Here is a 17,519-nt window from a genome sequence, read left to right as displayed (position 1 = left end):
TTAGCTAGTGCTTCACTGTTCCCTGCTTCCTTGTAAAAGCCAGTGAAACAAATGGGCTCTATATCACTCCCTGAAAGTTGGCAGAACCACGCTATTTGGGACCAGGGAAAAGAAAGCATGTCAGAGTTCCATCATGGCCTTGTGAAGAATGAACTGCCAGCCATCCCCCTCTCTTTTCTATCAAGGGAGATATTGAATCAGGGCCTCTGTTGACTGCTACTGTGGCCGTGTACCACAGGGCCACCCAGAGGATTCAGGGGCCTAGGGTCTTTGGCGGTGGGGAATTGCCGCCAAAGACCCGGCACTTCGGCGGCGGGTCCCAGGGCGGAAGGACCCCCCCCCCACCGAATTGCCACCGAAAACCCGGAGCGGAAGAAGCTCCGGGGGTCCTGGAGCGAGTGAAGGACCCGGCCCCAAAAAACTTTCGTGGGGGCCCTTGCGGGGCCCCACTTGCCCTCCCCCACCCCGGGCAGCACTGGTGTACCATGAGCAGAGAGATAGTCCCTCATGTGGGCTGTAATTGTGGGTATTCACAGCCCAAAAAACTTCATTAACGCAGAGTTACCGTTAACTGGCAATGTCTCATAGCATTCCAGAATGTCACGTGCACCCATATTTAAACCTCTAAAAACCAGGATACAGAGTTAAGGTACACACCAGCCTTGTCCTTTCTCACAACCTAAACTCTGCCCCCTCTGGAGCTGGAGAGAGCCACTGGGGTAATACTGTAAGTATGTTTCAGCCAGGGGTGCCCTATGATTAGGACCCTACCAAATTCATGGTCCATTCTGGTTAATTTCAGTCATAGGATATGAAAATTAGTCAGTTTAATGTTTTCAGATGTTTACATTTGAAATTTCACTGTGTAGTAACATGGGGGTCCCAACCCAAAAGGATGTCATGGGAGGGGTTGCAAAGCTGTTGTAAGGGGGAGATCACAGGATTGCCACCCTCACTTCTGCACTGACTTTAAACCTGGGCTCTGAATGTAGTACCCCCGGAGTTTTCCTGGAGGTTCCTGGAGGTGGAGGTGGGTCTGATCTCCCTCATGCTGCTGGGAGCACCACAGCCAGAGGCTCCTAGCTGCTAGTCCTGGCCAGCCTGAGGAGGCACAGGACCTGCTCTTTCCCTGAATGGCCATGCTTGGGGGGAAATCAGACCCACCTCCAGGTACCTCCCACAGCTGCAGGAAGTTCCGGGATTGGGAAGCAGCCTGCAGCCAGAGCTTCCTGCAGCTACAGGAGGTTGCCAGAGTAGGAGGTGGGTCTGATCTCCCCCCAAGAGAAGCCATGCAGGGGAAGAGCAAATCCTGTGCCTCCCCAGCCCAGCCGGGACTAGCAACTAGGAGACCCTGGCTGGGGCGCTCCTGCAGCATGGGGAAGATCAGACCCACCTCCGGCAAGTTCCTGCAGCTGGGGTAGGTACCCAGAAGTGGGTCTGATCTGTTCAGGGGAAGAGTAAGTCTGGATGGACTGTCCATCCCCAGTCCAGAAGGGACTAGCAGTTGGAGCTGGGGGCCCTCCTCTAACCTCCTTCCAATAGCTAGATTTCATGGGAGGGGAAGGTATGATTTCACGGTCCGTGACATGTTTTTCACAGCTGTGAATTTAGTAGGGTCCTATCTATAATAAGAAGACACGAGAAATGACTAAGTAAATGTGCCACTTTATGTGATGTGTTGTGTCCCACACAATTGTATTTCTTCATTTATCTGCAGGCACTTGATCTGCCTTTTGCTGAATTAGGGACAGCTCTTTTGACTGGTTCAGGGATTACTTGCAGCAGGATGACATAGTTCACGTTGTGATATGAGGAGAGGAGCAAATGTTCCCAAAGGGATCACAATCCCCTGGTTTCAGTGGTGAGTTATGTTGGCTGTGCAAGCAGAGAAGCACAATAGTTAGTTCTAATCATGGGAATTTGTAACAGTCTGGTTGTGTATGTAACAGTGCACTACAAGGCAGACGTAAGTGCAGGTGATGTTCCAGAAAGTCCTTAATACAATGGCCAAAGGGTGGTAACATCTGGTGACTAATGGGTGGTTTGTTCAGTGTAGGGAAACGGTCGAGGGCAGGCCAGTAACAGCCAGTTGGTTTTCACTAAGCTAGCTTTAAATGTGACTTTTGCCTTAGTGTGGATGTGGTCTGACAGTTTCTCCTACTGTACCCACATGCTGTGTGCTCTGCAATGTTCCATATCATACGGAAGGATAGAATGCTACAATGTCTGTTGGGGCAAATTGTGGCATCACTCAAAGAGGACAGAGTTAAGCAGGTGGGAATAATGTGAACCTTAATTCTGTATTTTCTGGTTTTCAGAGCTTTGTTTGTTTTGTGAATTTCCCTTGTTTCGGGGGGAAGCAGTGGAAATGAGAAGGGTATGACTGAGGTGCACCTGTGGGGTGTACATGGACATTTTCTGAGAACAGTTCACTGCAACTCAGCTATCAGATTGGCCTTTCTCCTTGCCTCTCTATGGCTCCAATAGAGCTGAAGGACCATGGGGAGGAAGGAAGACGGTAACTGAAGGGCTGTGAGTAGATATGTGCAAATAACCAATTTGTCAGTTCAGTGGCTGACCTTAAAAAAAAAAAAAAAAGGTTTTTTTTGGGCCAACCTACATTCTTTTTTAAATTTTCAGCAAAACAGATTAAAAAAAATGTTTAAGGTCAAACTAAACATTTTCTTTGATCCAAAATTAAACATTTTTACATTTTTTATCTTTAAAAAATAAAATCCAAGTAAAATTCAAAATGAAAAGCCTTTTTGAATTGAAAAATCATTTTAACTTTTTCAGATTTTTCTTTTTTTTTCAGCCACAGCAATTATGCAAATTCAACATGAATTCATGAAATGTTTCATCAAACCAAATCTGCATTTTTTAGCAAAAAAAAAAAAAAAAAAAGATGTGTCCAATTTTTTTTACCTAGCTCTAGCTGTGAGGAGCACATCTACCAGCTGTAGTCAGCAAGGAGAAAAGGAGGGAAGTCTTAAACTCTATACTTCTCTTCAGGAGCAATGCAAAACCCTCTGTGGTTCTTAGTTGAATCAGAACACCCCCTGGAGATGAATACAGCCTGACACAACAGCTCTGAGAGATGTGAACTGACCCATTCATCAAAATGTGTGTTTTCCTTCCTCCTCTCCCAAAGTCCACCTGTTGTGGAATACCAATTTTCAAGATAATCTCGGTATGCATGTGGGTTTGACTTCAATTTGAAACTAAAATCAACAACTTATTGTGGGGGCTATATCTGAGAAAGCCCTTGATCAAATGACCACAATTTACACTAACAACTTTAATGTTGGCTCTAATGTGGCACAACAAATATTATGAATGGGTAGAGTGGCACAAGGATTTCTATTTTAATAGGGAAGAAGAAGATCTACTAAAAGTCTGTCTTTTTGGTTAGAATAGCATTTTTGAGTGTTGATTATCATTTTCACACTGCTTGTTTTTTCTATAGGGAGGGAGAATATAATTTGAGATTTGCTACAATTGTTTTTAAAAAGGCTGTGATTTTTTTTTCTATTTGATATTTGCTTTGGACCCCTTCTTTACAAAAACCACATCATGTTGAAGAGTGAAATTGATAGGCATGAAACTTAGGTTTGTGTACGTTGGATGAATTCTTGTAGAAGGTTGAAATTTAGTTTTCATGTTTATTTTTATTATAAACACAAATTACTGTTTTAACTGATGGCAGTGACCTGTCACTGTCAAGCTTATTCCAGTCCTTAGAATATGGATCTCTATTATGAACAGGGATCCTAGTTTTCCATTATTAAAATATATATATATATTTCCAATAAAAAAAAACATAAAAACCCATTTTTTTCCGTGATTAAAATGAAACACTGAACTTTAGTTTTCCTACCCACAATATATACTGGTATCAGTTTAACACAACATTTTACTGATACCAGGGAACCCTGTTTATCTGATCTAAGTGGGACTGGGGCCAGATCAGATAATCAAAAATACAGATAATCTGGAGAGCTTCAGACCTGGGCAACAGGGCTCCCGCTGTCAGCCCAAGTCCAGTTAATATGGAAAAATGGATAATGGAGGCTCAGATAAATGGGATTCTATTGTATCTTTTTTTAATTTTTTCACAGCATATAAAAATTAAACATTTTCTCTAAAAATGCAAATTCCAATTTTTCCTGCATTTTCACATGATTATAAATACATTTCCTGATTCTCAACAACCTCTTTTATCATGCTGACGTTGATGAAAGTCACAGCTATTTACTTTCCTTTGATCACACTCAGTTCCCTTGTTCACAAAATGACTGAGGAGCATACGCCATGATTACATTACCCTAATACTGCTGCTTACTAGAGTCTTTCATTTTCTTTCTGTTTACATAATGGTACTTTCCTTGACAATACTTCTAAAGTAAAATCTGAGTGTGCATGTGGATTTCAGAATATTTAGAAAATTAGTTGTTAAATTTGGAGACTTTGCTCTCAGGTCCAGAAGGAGCCCTGCAGGTTACAGATATGCAGACAATACACATTCTCAGAAAGCTGCCAAGTGTAAGATTCAACCTCACAGTATATAAGAATGACCATAATGAGCCACATTAGTGGTCCATCTAGCCCCGTATCCTGTCTTCTGACAGTTACCAGTGCCAGATGCTTCAGCAGGACTGAACAGAACAGGATAATTATCAATTGATCCATCCCCTGTCATCCACTCCCAGATTCTGGCAGTCAGAGGTTCAGGGAGATCAAGATCAAGGGCTTGCATCATTGATGGATCTAACTTCCATGAACTTCTCATTCTTTTTTTAACTCAGTCATACTTTTAGCCTTCACTACAGCCCCTAAGAACAAGTTCCACAGGGTGGCTGTGCATTGTGTGAAGAAGTACTTCCTTATGTTTGTTTTAAAGCTGCTGCCTATTAATTTCATTGACCCCTGGTTCTTGTGTTATGTGAAGGGGTAAATAACACTTCCCCCAAACCATTCATGACTTTATAAATCTCTGTCATATTCTTTTTTATCTGTCCTCATATGCTGTTCCAAACACCTAATACGTTTTGTTGCCTTTCTCTGTACTTTTTCCAATTCTAATTATCTTTTTTGAGATGAGGTGACCAAAACTGCATGCAATATTCAAGGGTGTGGGGGTACCGTGGAATTATATAATGGTGTTATGGTATTTTATGTCCTATTATCTATCCCTTTCCTAATGGTTCCTAACATTTTGCTAGCTTTTTTTGAATGCTATTACACATTGAACAGATGTTTTAAGAGAACTATTCACAATGACTCCAAGATTTCTTTCTTGTGTGGTAACAGATCATTTAGACCACATCATTTTATATGTATAGTTGGGATTATGTTTTCCAGTGTGCACTACTTTGCATTTATCAACATTAAATTTCATCTGCCATTTTGTTGCCCAGTCACGCAGTTTTATGAGTTCTCTTTGTAACTCTTCTTGGTCAGCTTTGGACTTTACTATCATGAGTAATTTTGTATTGTCTGCTAACTTTGCTACCTCACTGTTTACCCCTTTTTCCAGGTCATTTATGAATATGTTGAAGGGCACTGATCCCAGTACAGATCCTTAGGGGACCCTGCTATTTACCTCCCTCCACTGTGAAAACTGACTCTTAACTGAATCATAACAAAACAAAGCAGGAGAACACTTCCACCTCTCTGGTTACTCAGTAACAGACTTAAAGGTGGCAATCTTGCAACAGAAAAGCTTCAAAAACAGACTCCAATGAGAAACTGATGAACTTGAATTAATATGCAAACTAGATACCTTCAATTTAGGCTTGAATAGAGACTGGGAATGTCTGAGCCATTACTCACATTGAATCTATTTCCCCATGTTAAATATCCTCACATTTGTCATTATCACTACAACAGTTTTCTTTTCTCCTGCTGATAATTGCTCATCTTAATTAATTAGCTTCTTAGAGTTGGTAGGGCAACTCCCACCTTTTCATGTTCTCTGTATGTGTATATATATCTCCTTACTATATGTTCCATTCTATACAACCGATGAAGTGTGCTGTAGCCCACGAAAGCTTATGCTCAAATAAATGTGTTAGTCTCTAAGGCCTGGTCTACACTAGGCGTTTATGTCGAAGTTAGCGCCGTTACATCGAATTAACCCTGCACCCGTCCACACTGCGATGCTATTTAGTTCGACATAGAGGTCTCTTTAATTCGACTTCTGTACTCCTCCCCGATGAGGGGAGTAGCGCTAAATTCGACATGGCCATGTCGAATTAGGCTAGGTGTGGATGGAAATCGAGGCTAATAGCTCCGGGAGCTATCCCACAGTGCACCACTCTGTTGACGCTCTGGACAGCAGTACGAGCTCGGATGCTCTGACCAGCCACACAGGAAAAGCCCCGGGAAAATTTGAATTTGAATTCCTTTTTCTGTCTGGCCAGTTTGAATCTCATTTCCTCTCTGGACATCGTGGTGATCACAGCAGCACTGGCAACGATGCAGAGCTCTCCAGCAGTGATGGCCGTGCAGTCTGTGAATAGAAAGAGGGCCCCAGCATGGACTGATCGGGAAGTCTTGGATCTCATCGCTGTGTGGGGCGATGAGTCCGTGCTTTCTGAGCTGCGCTCCAAAAAACGGAATGCAAAGATCTATGAGAAGATCTCTAAAGACATGTCAGAGAGAGGATACAGCCGGGATGCAACGCAGTGCCGCGTGAAAATCAAGGAGCTGAGACAAGGCTACCAGAAGACCAAAGAGGCAAACGGACGCTCCGGATCCCATCCCCAGACATCCCGTTTCTACGAGGCACTGCATTCCATCCTCGGTGCGGCCGCCACCACTACCCCACCACTGACCGTGGACTCTGAGGATGGGATAGTGTCCACGGCCGGTTCCTCGGACATGTTAGGGGACGGGGAAGATGAGGAAGGAGATGAGGAGGGCGAGGCAGTCGGCAGCGCTCACAACGCTGATTTCCCCGACAGCCAGGATCTCTTCATCACCCTTACAGAGATCCCCTACGAAGCGTCCCCAGCCGTTACCCCGGACACAGAATCTGGGGAAGGATCAGCCAGTAAGTGTTGTAAACATCTAAACATTTATTTTTAACAGAACAGGAATATTAACAATTAAAAGAATGGGTTGTTCATGATTACTTTGCCCTAGGCGCTTAACGGTTCAGTCATGGGCAGTGCAAGTTTTGAAAAAAAATCTAGCAATGTCCGGTTTTCCGTGATTGTCCTGCCCAAGCCGCTCTACTGTTTAGTCCCTGCTACTGCAGCTACAGTAAAATGCGGTCTATATGTCCGGGGATAGAGCAGTAATCCTCCTGGGACATCTCGATGAAGCTCTCCTGGAGGTAATTTGAAAGCCGTTGCATGAGGTTCCTGGGGAGAGCGGCCTTATTGGGTCCTCCGAAGTACGACACGTTGCCGTGCCACGAGACTATCAAGTACTCGGGAATCATTGCTCTGCACAGCAGGGCGGCATACGGCCCTGGTCTTTGGAGGCTTTCCCGGAGCATTCTCTCTCTCTCGCTCTCAGAGATCCTCATCAGGGTGATGTCGCCCATGGTGACCTGCTTTGAATTAGGTAGGGGAATGTTAGTGTTGGGACTGCTTGCCCGTTCCTTTACAGAACTGTAACCGCTGGTTTGCAGCCATGCGGTGGAGGCGGGAGAGGGGCAGCCGAAAGGGATCGTTCCCGGGGACAGCCGCGAAGGGGTGGGACAGGGGCAGAGTTCCCGCTTGCCGGATTGCTGGCAGCAGGGACTGACATTGCTTTAAATGTGAAATGAGGCCAGTGGTAATATAAAAGTTTTAAACTGCCACAAGTCTACGGCTTACCATGTCTGCCTGCAACAGAAATTCTGTTGTGCTGCCCCGCTTCTCAAATGTGCTGTGCAAGACCCCAGGCACTGAATGCGAAGGCCGAGAATTCGACCTTGTGCTGAGTGCGCATGTGATAGGTGCTGTGCATGGTCTTGTTCACAGAGAAAGACTATGTTCTTTGTTCACAACTACATTTATCTTTCTGAGGAATTCACTCCCTTTTTCCCATTTCCACAGCCCCATCTGCGACTGTCTCACAACCTAGCCTGGCATCACACTCCCAGAGGCTAGCGCAGATTAGGCGTAGGAAGAAGAGGACACGGGAGGACATGTTCTCGGAGCTTATGGCCTGTTCCCGAGCCCAGGCAGCACAGCAGACCCAGTGGTGGGAGAACTTGACCCAAATGCACCAAGCAAACATGGATCGGGAGGAGAGGTGGCGGCAGGAAGACCAGCAGGTGACTCAAACGCTGCTTGGACTACTGAGGGAGCAAACAGACACGCTCCGGAGCCTTGTGGATGTTCTGCAGGAACGGAGGCAGGAGGACAGAGCCCCGCTGCAGTCTATCTCTAACCGCCCTCCCCCGCCACCAAGTCCCATACCCACCTCACCCAAAGTGCAAAGAAGGAGAGGCTGCAGAGTCCGTGCTAACTCTCACTCCACCCCTGCAGAGAGCTCTAGTAGCAGAAGGCTCTCATTCCCCAAAATTTGAAAAGTTATTTCCTTCCCGCCTGACACAAGCCCCCGTCCAAGTTTCACCTCCCAGTTCCATGTGTAGTTGATAATAAAAAATACGTTTCTGTTAACTACTGTTTCAATCATGTTCTTTTGGAGGAGGAGGGGAAAGGGGGTTGTTAATTGGACAGGACAGTCACCTTTGGCAGGGTACATAGGCGGGGGCAGGTACAGCAGCAGGGCACATACATAGTGCAGTGATGCAGTGACTAGTTACCCTGGTTAGTCTGGGAGGTGGTTTTCATGTTATGTGGTGGGGGGTGGGTTGCTCTGTGACTTTGTGGCGGGGGAGGGCAGTTACAGATCTTAAGCGGCGGTCCTTATGCAGGATCACAGAGCCACGCAGCAGGGGATCTGTAACCGTCCTCCCCCTGCCACAAAGTCACATAGCCCCCCCCATACACACAGTCCCGATCAGGAGGGGTGACAGGCTCCGTTGAAACAACCATCCCACCGCAGCGGAGCCTGTCAATCCTTGAGTTTAGAAGCTTCATTCGCGTCACTACACTACACCCGCTCCGCACCACAGTCTGCGTCCCAGTTTTAAAAAATTCCCGCGAAAACAGTATTAAAGAAAACGGTGTGCATTAACAAAGTAGAACTATTTTTATTTCGAAACGTGTGTTGGAAGGGAGGTGAAGGGGGTATGTAACTGGATAGGATAGTCAACATTAACTGGGTAAAGAAATGGGGGCAGGTTCAGCTTCTCTGTACACAAACTTGAAAGTCACAGGTTACCCTGCTCACTCAGGAACTTAGCTTTCAAAGCCTCCCGGATGCACAGCGCTTCCCGCTGGTCTCTTCTCATCGCCCGGCTGTCTGGCTGTGCGTAATCAGCAGCCAGGCTATTTTCCTCAACCTCCCACCCCGCCATAAAGGTCTCCCCCTTGCTCTCACAGAGATTGTGGAGCACACAGCAAGCTGCTATAACAATGGGGATATTGGTTTCGCTGAGATCACAGCGAGTCAGTAAGCTTCTCCATCTCCCCTTGAGACGGCCAAAAGCACACTCCACCACCATTCTGCACTTGCTCAGCCGGTAGTTGAAGAGTTCTTTTTCAGTGTCCAGGGCGCCAGTATAGGGCTTCATGAGCCAGGGCATTAGCGGGTAGGCTGGGTCCCCGAGGATGACTATAGGCATCTCCACATCCCCAACAGTTATTTTGTGGTCTGGGAAGTAAATACCTTGCTGCAGCCGTCTAAACATACCAGAGTTCCTGAAAACACGAGCGTCATGAACCTTGCCCGGCCATCCGACGTAGATGTTGGTAAAACGTCCCCTGTGGTCCACCAGTGCTTGCAGCACCATGGAAAAGTAGCCCTTTCGGTTAATGTACTGGGTGGCCTGGTGGTCCGGGGCCAGGATAGGGATGTGAGTTCCATCTATGGCCCCACCGCAGTTTGGGAATCCCATCGCTGCGAAGCCATCTATGATCGCCTCCACGTTTCCCAGGGTCACTACCTTTGGCAGCAGTACATCAACGATTGCCTTCGCTACTTGCATCACAACAACCCCCACGGTAGATTTGCCCACCCCAAACTGGTTCGAGACTGACTGGTAGCTGTCTGGCGTTGCAAGCTTCCAGAGGGTTATGGCCACTCACTTCTGGACAGTCAGTGCAGCTCGCAACCAGGTGTCATTGCGCTTCAGGGCAGGGGACAGCAACTCACAAAGTTCCAGGAAAGTTCCCTTCCGCATGCGAAAGTTTCGCAGCCACTGGGATTCATCCCAGACCTGCAGCACTATGCGGTCCCACCACTCAGTGCTTGTTTCCCGTGCCCAGAATCGCCATTCCACGGCATCAACATGACCCATTGCCACCGTGATGTCCTCGGCGCTGGGTCCCATGCTTTCTGAGAGGTCTGTGCTACTCTCAGACTTCAGGCCATCACCGCGGTGCCGTAGCCTCCTCGCCTGACTTTTCTGCATCTGCCTCAGGGAAACCTGTATGATAAGCTGCGAGGCGTTGAGAGCGGCCACAACTGCAGCGATGGTCGCAGCGTGCTCCATGCTCGCAGTGCTGTGGCGTCCGCGCTGTCAATGACTGGAAAAGTGCGCGAACTGATTTCCCGCCGGCGCTTTCAGGGAGGGAGGGCGGGACTGATGGACGGATGACGACACTTACCCAAAAGCACCCTGGACACATTTTGTTACCCAGAAGGCTTTTGCGGCTACACCCAGAATTCCAATGGGCAGAGGGGACTGCGGGAACTGTGGGATAGCTGACCACAGTGCACCGCTTCGAATGTCGACGCTTTCACCGTTAGTGTGGACTCACAAAGTCGAATTACTGTCCTTAGTGTGGACACACACGTTCCAACTCGCAATATCGATTCCAAAAATTCGATGCAAGTAAAATCGAACTACTCTCGTAGTGTAGACAAGGCCTAAGGTGCCACAAGTACTCCTGTTCTTTTTGAGGATACAGACTAACATGACTGCTACTTTGAAACCTGACTCTTCATTCTTACTCTTTCCCCCCATCTGTTAACCAGTTACTGATCCATGAGAGGACCTTCCCTCTTATCCCATGACCTAATGAGGTTAATTTGAGTAATATGTTACATACCACAGTTAGTAGTTCTGCAATTTTATATTTAAGTTCTCTCACAACTCTTTTATGAATACCATCTGTTTCTGGTGACGTATTACTGTTAATTTATCAGTTTGATCCAAAACTTCTTCTACTGTTCTGTGATGACATATACACAATCAATATGGGAATAGTTGAAATCCCCCATTATTACTGGGTTTTCTGCTTTTATAACTTCTCTAATCAACCTGAGAATTTCACAATCACCATAACCATCCTGGTCAGATGGTAGGTATATTCCTAGTGCTATACTCTCATTACACAAGCATGTGATTTCCATCCATAGCGATTGAGTCATTTAAGGTTTTACAACTTTTAACTCAATGCTTCCTTTCACATTTAGTGCCACTCCCCCACCAGCACGACTCTACTCTGTCATTCCTATATATTTTGAACCCTAGAATTACTGTGACCCATTGATTACAATTGTTCTACTAAGTTTCTATTATGCCTTTTATATCAATATATTCATTTAATACCAGGCAGTCAAGTTTATCCCATTTTGGTATTAAGACTTCCACTATTTGCATATAAGCACTTAAAAAAAATGTCAATATCTAGTGGTCTGCCTTCATGTGATATAACTGAGTGGGTCTCTTTTTCATTTGACTGTTTCTCTTCAGGTTCCTTCCTGTACTTTATCAGCTTCTGTCCTTTCTCTTTACTTCAATATAGAGTATCCCCCTAATAAGCCAACCCCTAACGGATGTCTCTGTCCAAAATGTGTGCTTGTGTGTACCTATTGGCTTTACTCCAGCCATTAATTTAAAAACTCTATTATGACCTTTTATAATTTACATTCAAGGACTCTGGTTCCATTTTGGTTTAGGTGGAGCCCATCCTTCCTGCATAGGATCCTCTTTTCCCAAAGGTTCCCCAGTTCTTAATAAACGCAAATCTCTTCTCTGAACACCACCATCTCATCCACACATTGTGACCCTGCAGTTCTGCTGGTCTAACTGGCCTTGCATATGGAATAGGTTTCAAGGTAGTTGCTCAGGTTCAGTGACTACAGCAGGTCACTTTGATCCACACACTTACTCTGATATCAGGTTACCTACAAACACTAACTTGCAACAGAATAACAGCACTGTTGCACATGTACAAATAACTCTGGAGCATAACCTTGGCTCTAGCCACAGTGTACACCCAACCTTTACCTGGAATGACTTTTTAAATATTGCTTCCCCACAAGGACAGCAGGTGCCAGACACTAGCTGAGATCAGTCCTGGGTAGGTGATGTCAGTGTGAAGAAGATCAGCATAATAGTTTGAGCTCCAGGTTTGTGCAAAAAATGTGTTATAAGAACCAAAACATTTTGATGTCACATGATTATTTTAGCGGGGGCTGTATCTTGCTTGCATAACCTCACATTTAGACCATTAACTTGACATGATCACAGGATGAAAATTGTGTTTTGTGGCACCTTTTGAGGTTTAACAATTTGTTTTCATTCCACCTTGGAACAAATCCAAAACTTTAAAAATATTTTTATGAAATGTAATTGGTTCAAAATGTCTGGTTTTGGACCACAACCAGATCTTGTTGATAATGGTTTGAGATATGGGAGACTCAGTTTTAAGTGCCTGTTCTGCCTGTTTCTGAGCAGAATCCTTCATCCCAGATCAGTCTGAGCCTTATAGAGACTTGGACCTAGATTTCTTACATCCCAGGCTAGTACCGTAACCACCAAGCTATAGAGTGTGAGAGACTCTTTCTCTCTCTTCTCTCGCATTCCCAACAATACTTAATCAAAATCAGAATATCGCTATGAAATTCTTCAGCTTTCGTGAAATTAAATTTCAATGAAAATGTTCCAACCAGCTCTACCACTAATCTTACCCCCAGATGCCCATGGGATACATTGATTTTCAAGACAAACCACGTAAGCGGGTGGATTTTATACCATTTAGAAAAATCATCTGTAAAACAGTCAGCTGGTCTCAACCTTAACCAATATTGTACTACCATCCTTGTAACCAAAAGATTGTGTTAGGTGAGATGACCGTATTACATAAAAATAGGAGACTTCTTATATTGAACATTTATTGCAGATACATAAAAGGACCTAATTCTTATTTACACTAAGATCTCTTTGCACTACCCTGGTGATGTAAAAGGACTTTAGAGTACATGTAAATTATATTAAGTCAGAGGGGCATAACAGCAAAGTAAATGGTCCTGTATTACAAATGAGAATTAGGCCCAAAAGATTTTATGTACTTGGTTTAAGAATATATCAGGGGTTAGAGATACATAGATTCCAAGGCCAGAAGGAACCATTGTGATCATCTAGTCTGACCTCTGCATAAAACAGCCATAGAACATCCCCAAAATAGTTCCAAATGTGATGTTGATCGACACATATCTTTTCACAAATGTGATCACTGCAAAGAGATTCATCAGATTCATTTACATTTGGAAATCTAGGAGGGACCGATTCAAAATTGAAATTACAGAAACATAAGCTCTGATTGTACAATCAGAGTGTGCAGGGAAGTTGTGAGCTGGAATAAGTGACAGTTAATAACAGAGACAGTCTGTTTTTGGACTCTTGTTGATGCAGTTCCCTGCAGGGCCTTATTTACTAAGAAGTCACTGGCTGATCTTAGATTGTCACTTCCCTACTGACAACAGAGCATATGCTTCTTGGTGGAAAATCACAAGTAAATGTGGTTGATTTAAACAGCAATAAGTTAATCATAATCCTCAATTAAAATTCCATATCAATTTACCTGTAGCATTGTGAAAAACAAAAAGGAAAGAATATAAGAATTAAATTAAGGGTCAGGGAAATCATAGCATTTTTTTGGCATGAAACTAAATTCCTAGCCACAAAAGCATATGCGGTATCTACACTTGCTTCTTTAGAAGTGAGACATCATACTTCCACAGTAGTTACTTTGAAAGAGCTGTGAAAAAGTAATTAATGAATTTTGAGCACTTCACCCTTTGGGCCCAATTAAATTTTAGTGCTAGTTAATTAGTAGTTAAACTTATTTCAGTTCATTCATCTAGAAAGTGCCTTACAGAAAAGGACACCAGATCTAGAGATTACAATTATTTCTGTTTTTTAAAAAAAGACAAATAAATTAATAATAATAATAATTATTATTATTATTAAAAATAATAAATAAAAATAAATAAGCAGAGAGGGAGATCTTATTAAGAAAATTATCTTAATGCACAATTTTAAAAGAGGTTGAAAAATAATTGCTCATTGTGCTAAAGCTACATTAATCTAATGAACCATGCAGGTTCCTATAGCTTCTCAGTGGTAAAAGGATTTAGTATTAATCTGCTTCATTAAAAATTAATGAGGGGTAAATCACCTGCTACTTAGTGTAATAGAAAATCATGCTAAATACTGTTTGTAAACTGCATTGCACTCAGTATGGCTGCTTCCATACAGTGCCAAAAATAGCATAAGCAAATTGCCAGATGTTGATAAATGAGTCCTTAGCTTTCATTCAGAAGATAAAAGGGAAATTTAAAGTCTCATGTCAACATCTACTGTGTGTGATTTTACTTTTAATTGCATAATGAATTTGGTGTTGAGGAAGGTGAAGGACTTATATTGTAGCACTGGTAAAAACCTGGCATATGTAGGGCTCCGATCCTCCAATGATCTTCCTGTTTGTAAGATTAGGTCCATAATAAGGGCAAATGTGCAGAGATCTGACAAACCTTTTTGCCAGTGCACTTTCCCTCCTGCTTCTGAGCACAGACTTCCAAATCTCTGGAGGTGATTGCTCTGTCCATGGCCAGATTTATGTGATGCAAACAGTTGTTAGTCAACTTGTTAAGTCAAAGCATTGCACTTTATGTTACTGTATCTCCCACAGAACGTACCTGGCCAACAGACAAAGGCTCTGTTAAAATCTGTTCTTCCAGCACAAAAAACTGGCTCCATACCCAGCCACGTTTCACTCTCTGAAGTGTTGCAAAAGGTTGGTTCATTTTTTGGATGTTATGGTTCTGCATACTTGGAAGGCAAGGCCATAGCTGACCAAGTGTTAGCAGAAGAGATAGCCAAGTATAACAATTCATACTGAAACCTCCTTTCAATCAATATTCATCTGTGGAAGGGAAAAAAAAGAAAAGCTTTTACAAAGTAGCACTTCCCCAGCCCCTTACAAATATTGATTCTATGTTAATCTAACAGATCATTTTTACTATTAAAAATCCCTCCTATTCCTAAAAGAGAAGAACCAGAACAAAGTCAACTTCTAATTAAAAAAGAGAAGTATTTTATTAGGGATTCAAAGGTATAAAAGTCAAGCATTCAATTTTCTGTTTATGAAATCCCTTCAGAGGGACCTTCTATACAAAATAGAAAATCATCCTTCAATTAATTCATCCTCCAAATTAAGCTGGATAATAGTATTGTGTAGACCGGCAATCATTTGATTGGTATAATTGTACATTTCTGCTTAGACAAGGCTCATTTTGAGCTGCAGTCACAGAACTGCCTGAAGGGTGAATAAGTAGCCTCCGTGATCCTAATGACTGACAGCTAAAATGGAGGAGTGCATACAATTGTTTTTAACCTCCTCATTCCCTCCCTCCTATCACAACAAAATCACCCTGCTGAAAATGCCGAAGGAGCTAGCGTGGTAAGAAGAAGCAGCTAAAATGTGCACATCTCTTCTTTCCTGATCAATAGAAATTAACTGTCTCATCTGATTCTATCTCCTCTGACATTTCATGTTTTCAATTAAACAGACAAAAGGAAAATACAGCCTAGAAGCCCTTGCGTTCTACCAGTCAGTTTAACTGATCACACAAATTATTCTTTAGGTAAGCCAAGTCTTTGCACAAGATGTATGCTATTATCATTTGTTGTGAGTGGTTCCTGCATTGACAGAATTAACAGAACAGTCAGTTTGAAATAAAGTGCAATGCTTGACTGAGAATGGCCATCCTTTATGAGGTGAAATAAAGGATTCTGTAATACTTGGCCACACACACACGTGTTAAAACCTTACTCGGAAATCCAGTCTCTGGGGATGATGGGGTTATCTAGGTATGAGAAAACATTGTTTTATGAGTTGACTCCATGTCAGTCCGCTCTTAGAATATAAGGGAGGTTGCCAGCACTGCAGACAAATCTGGCTATACATCCAAATTTTAACCATGAACTGTCATGTATCCTTACCTACCCAGGCACAACATCTATTCACCTACCCTTCACCATGATGATATTAATAACAATAGTAATGAATACCAACACAAACTAAAGACACTTGGCCTGGCACATACTTGCCCTGGAGGAATGGACTCTCACAAGGCTGCATTACTTGGAGAGAAACTGTAACGTCTCTCACTTATAATGCAAAGTGTCATATACTCATTTTTAGGTGGGTGTAAAGGAATTTAAGTTGAAGAAATTTACATGCTGAGGGACAAGAAGAAAAGAAAAAGTGCTAATAGGAGGGTATCAAGAGTTGTATGTTTCAGCTTTTAAATTTGTACAGATTCTTCTGTTTCTTCCATATTAAAGCTGTAGTATCATAGGGGAGATTTTGAAAGGAAGGAATTGAAGTTAGGGGTTCCATTGCCATCAACTTTCAGTGGGAGTTGGATGCCTACCCACTCTGTACATTTGAAAATCTCCCCCTTATATTCCTTAACACTCACTAAGGATTAATTTCATGACATGTGAGAAGGCCAGAGAAAGGTACACTTTAGCTCTGAAAATAAAGCTACAGAGGAATTAAATCGTGCATAGGCCTTGGGCTGTTCTTCTTCACAGAGGGTGAATTTCACCCTTAGTGATGTGTGACTTACAATATCTCTCAAAGAAGCCATTGGAATCTGACATATACAGTTCATTGTATTGTATTTCATAGCAAAGGGAAAACACGCTGAACAAAATCAAAACCAAGTGGCCTTTTCAGATAATTCCTAAAGAAAATTATTTCAATCATGACGTAAATCAACTGACAGGTGTTCAGCTTGGGCTTAGGCTACTTCTGGCTTAGCCTGCTTCTGGCTACACATTAGCTTGTGTTTCAACCATCTATTCTGATGCTACCCACCTTACCCATCCAGTTTAATAGACTCCTTCAAGCATGTTATAAACTAGTATTTCAAGCAGAAGGAAACAGAAGCTTGTTAGTAAACTCATCTGACAAACACTGTATGTATACACATCAACTTAATAACTATACAGAATAAGACTATGTTGCTCTCCTATTGCTCACCCATTAAGAATGCACTCAACAGCTAGCCATCAATGACAGACAATTGAAAGAATATAATTAATACATTTCTCCTGTATTTCTTATTTGTGATGATGGCTATGATACTCATGGCATAGTATCATATCTACAGTATGCTGCAGTTACTTCCATTGAAAACCTCCAATTTAAGGG

The 17,519-nt window shown here is 43.1% G+C and overlaps 2 protein-coding genes across 11 annotated transcripts in view; one reads left to right on the top strand and one right to left on the bottom strand.

The window, feature by feature from the left end:
- The window catches only part of CDH19 (cadherin 19), a 168,125-nt gene that overhangs the window by 49,334 nt on the left and 101,272 nt on the right, over positions 1-17,519 (bottom strand). For all 10 annotated transcript variants that reach the window (XM_065585194.1, XM_065585196.1, XM_065585195.1 and 7 more), the window contains one exon: positions 14,995-15,221. In XM_065585194.1, the coding sequence (XP_065441266.1) occupies positions 14,995-15,192 (198 nt within the window). In that variant the 5' untranslated portion in view covers positions 15,193-15,221. The remainder of the gene's footprint in view (positions 1-14,994; positions 15,222-17,519) is intronic.
- Positions 6,464-8,602, top strand: LOC135981677 (uncharacterized). Its single transcript, XM_065585204.1, has 2 exons — positions 6,464-7,054; positions 8,049-8,602. The coding sequence occupies exons 1-2, from the start codon at positions 6,478-6,480 to the stop codon at positions 8,522-8,524; spliced, it is 1,053 nt and encodes a 350-aa protein (XP_065441276.1). The 5' UTR covers positions 6,464-6,477; the 3' UTR covers positions 8,525-8,602.

This window comes from Chrysemys picta, chromosome 2 (genome assembly GCF_011386835.1).
Source record: "Chrysemys picta bellii isolate R12L10 chromosome 2, ASM1138683v2, whole genome shotgun sequence".
Taxonomy (NCBI): Eukaryota; Metazoa; Chordata; order Testudines; family Emydidae; genus Chrysemys; species Chrysemys picta.
The sequence above is the reverse complement of the archived record's forward strand: the minus strand, read 5'-3'. Positions and strand labels throughout refer to the sequence as shown.

Excerpts from the sequence above, each read along its gene's own strand:
- LOC135981677 (XM_065585204.1), top strand. The coding sequence starts at position 6,478 with ATGCAGAGCTCTCCAGCAGTGATGGCCGTGCAGTCTGTGAATAGAAAG. Across the intron at positions 7,055-8,048 it reads ATCTGGGGAAGGATCAGCCA|CCCCATCTGCGACTGTCTCA; the intron begins GTAAGTGTTGTA and ends CCATTTCCACAG.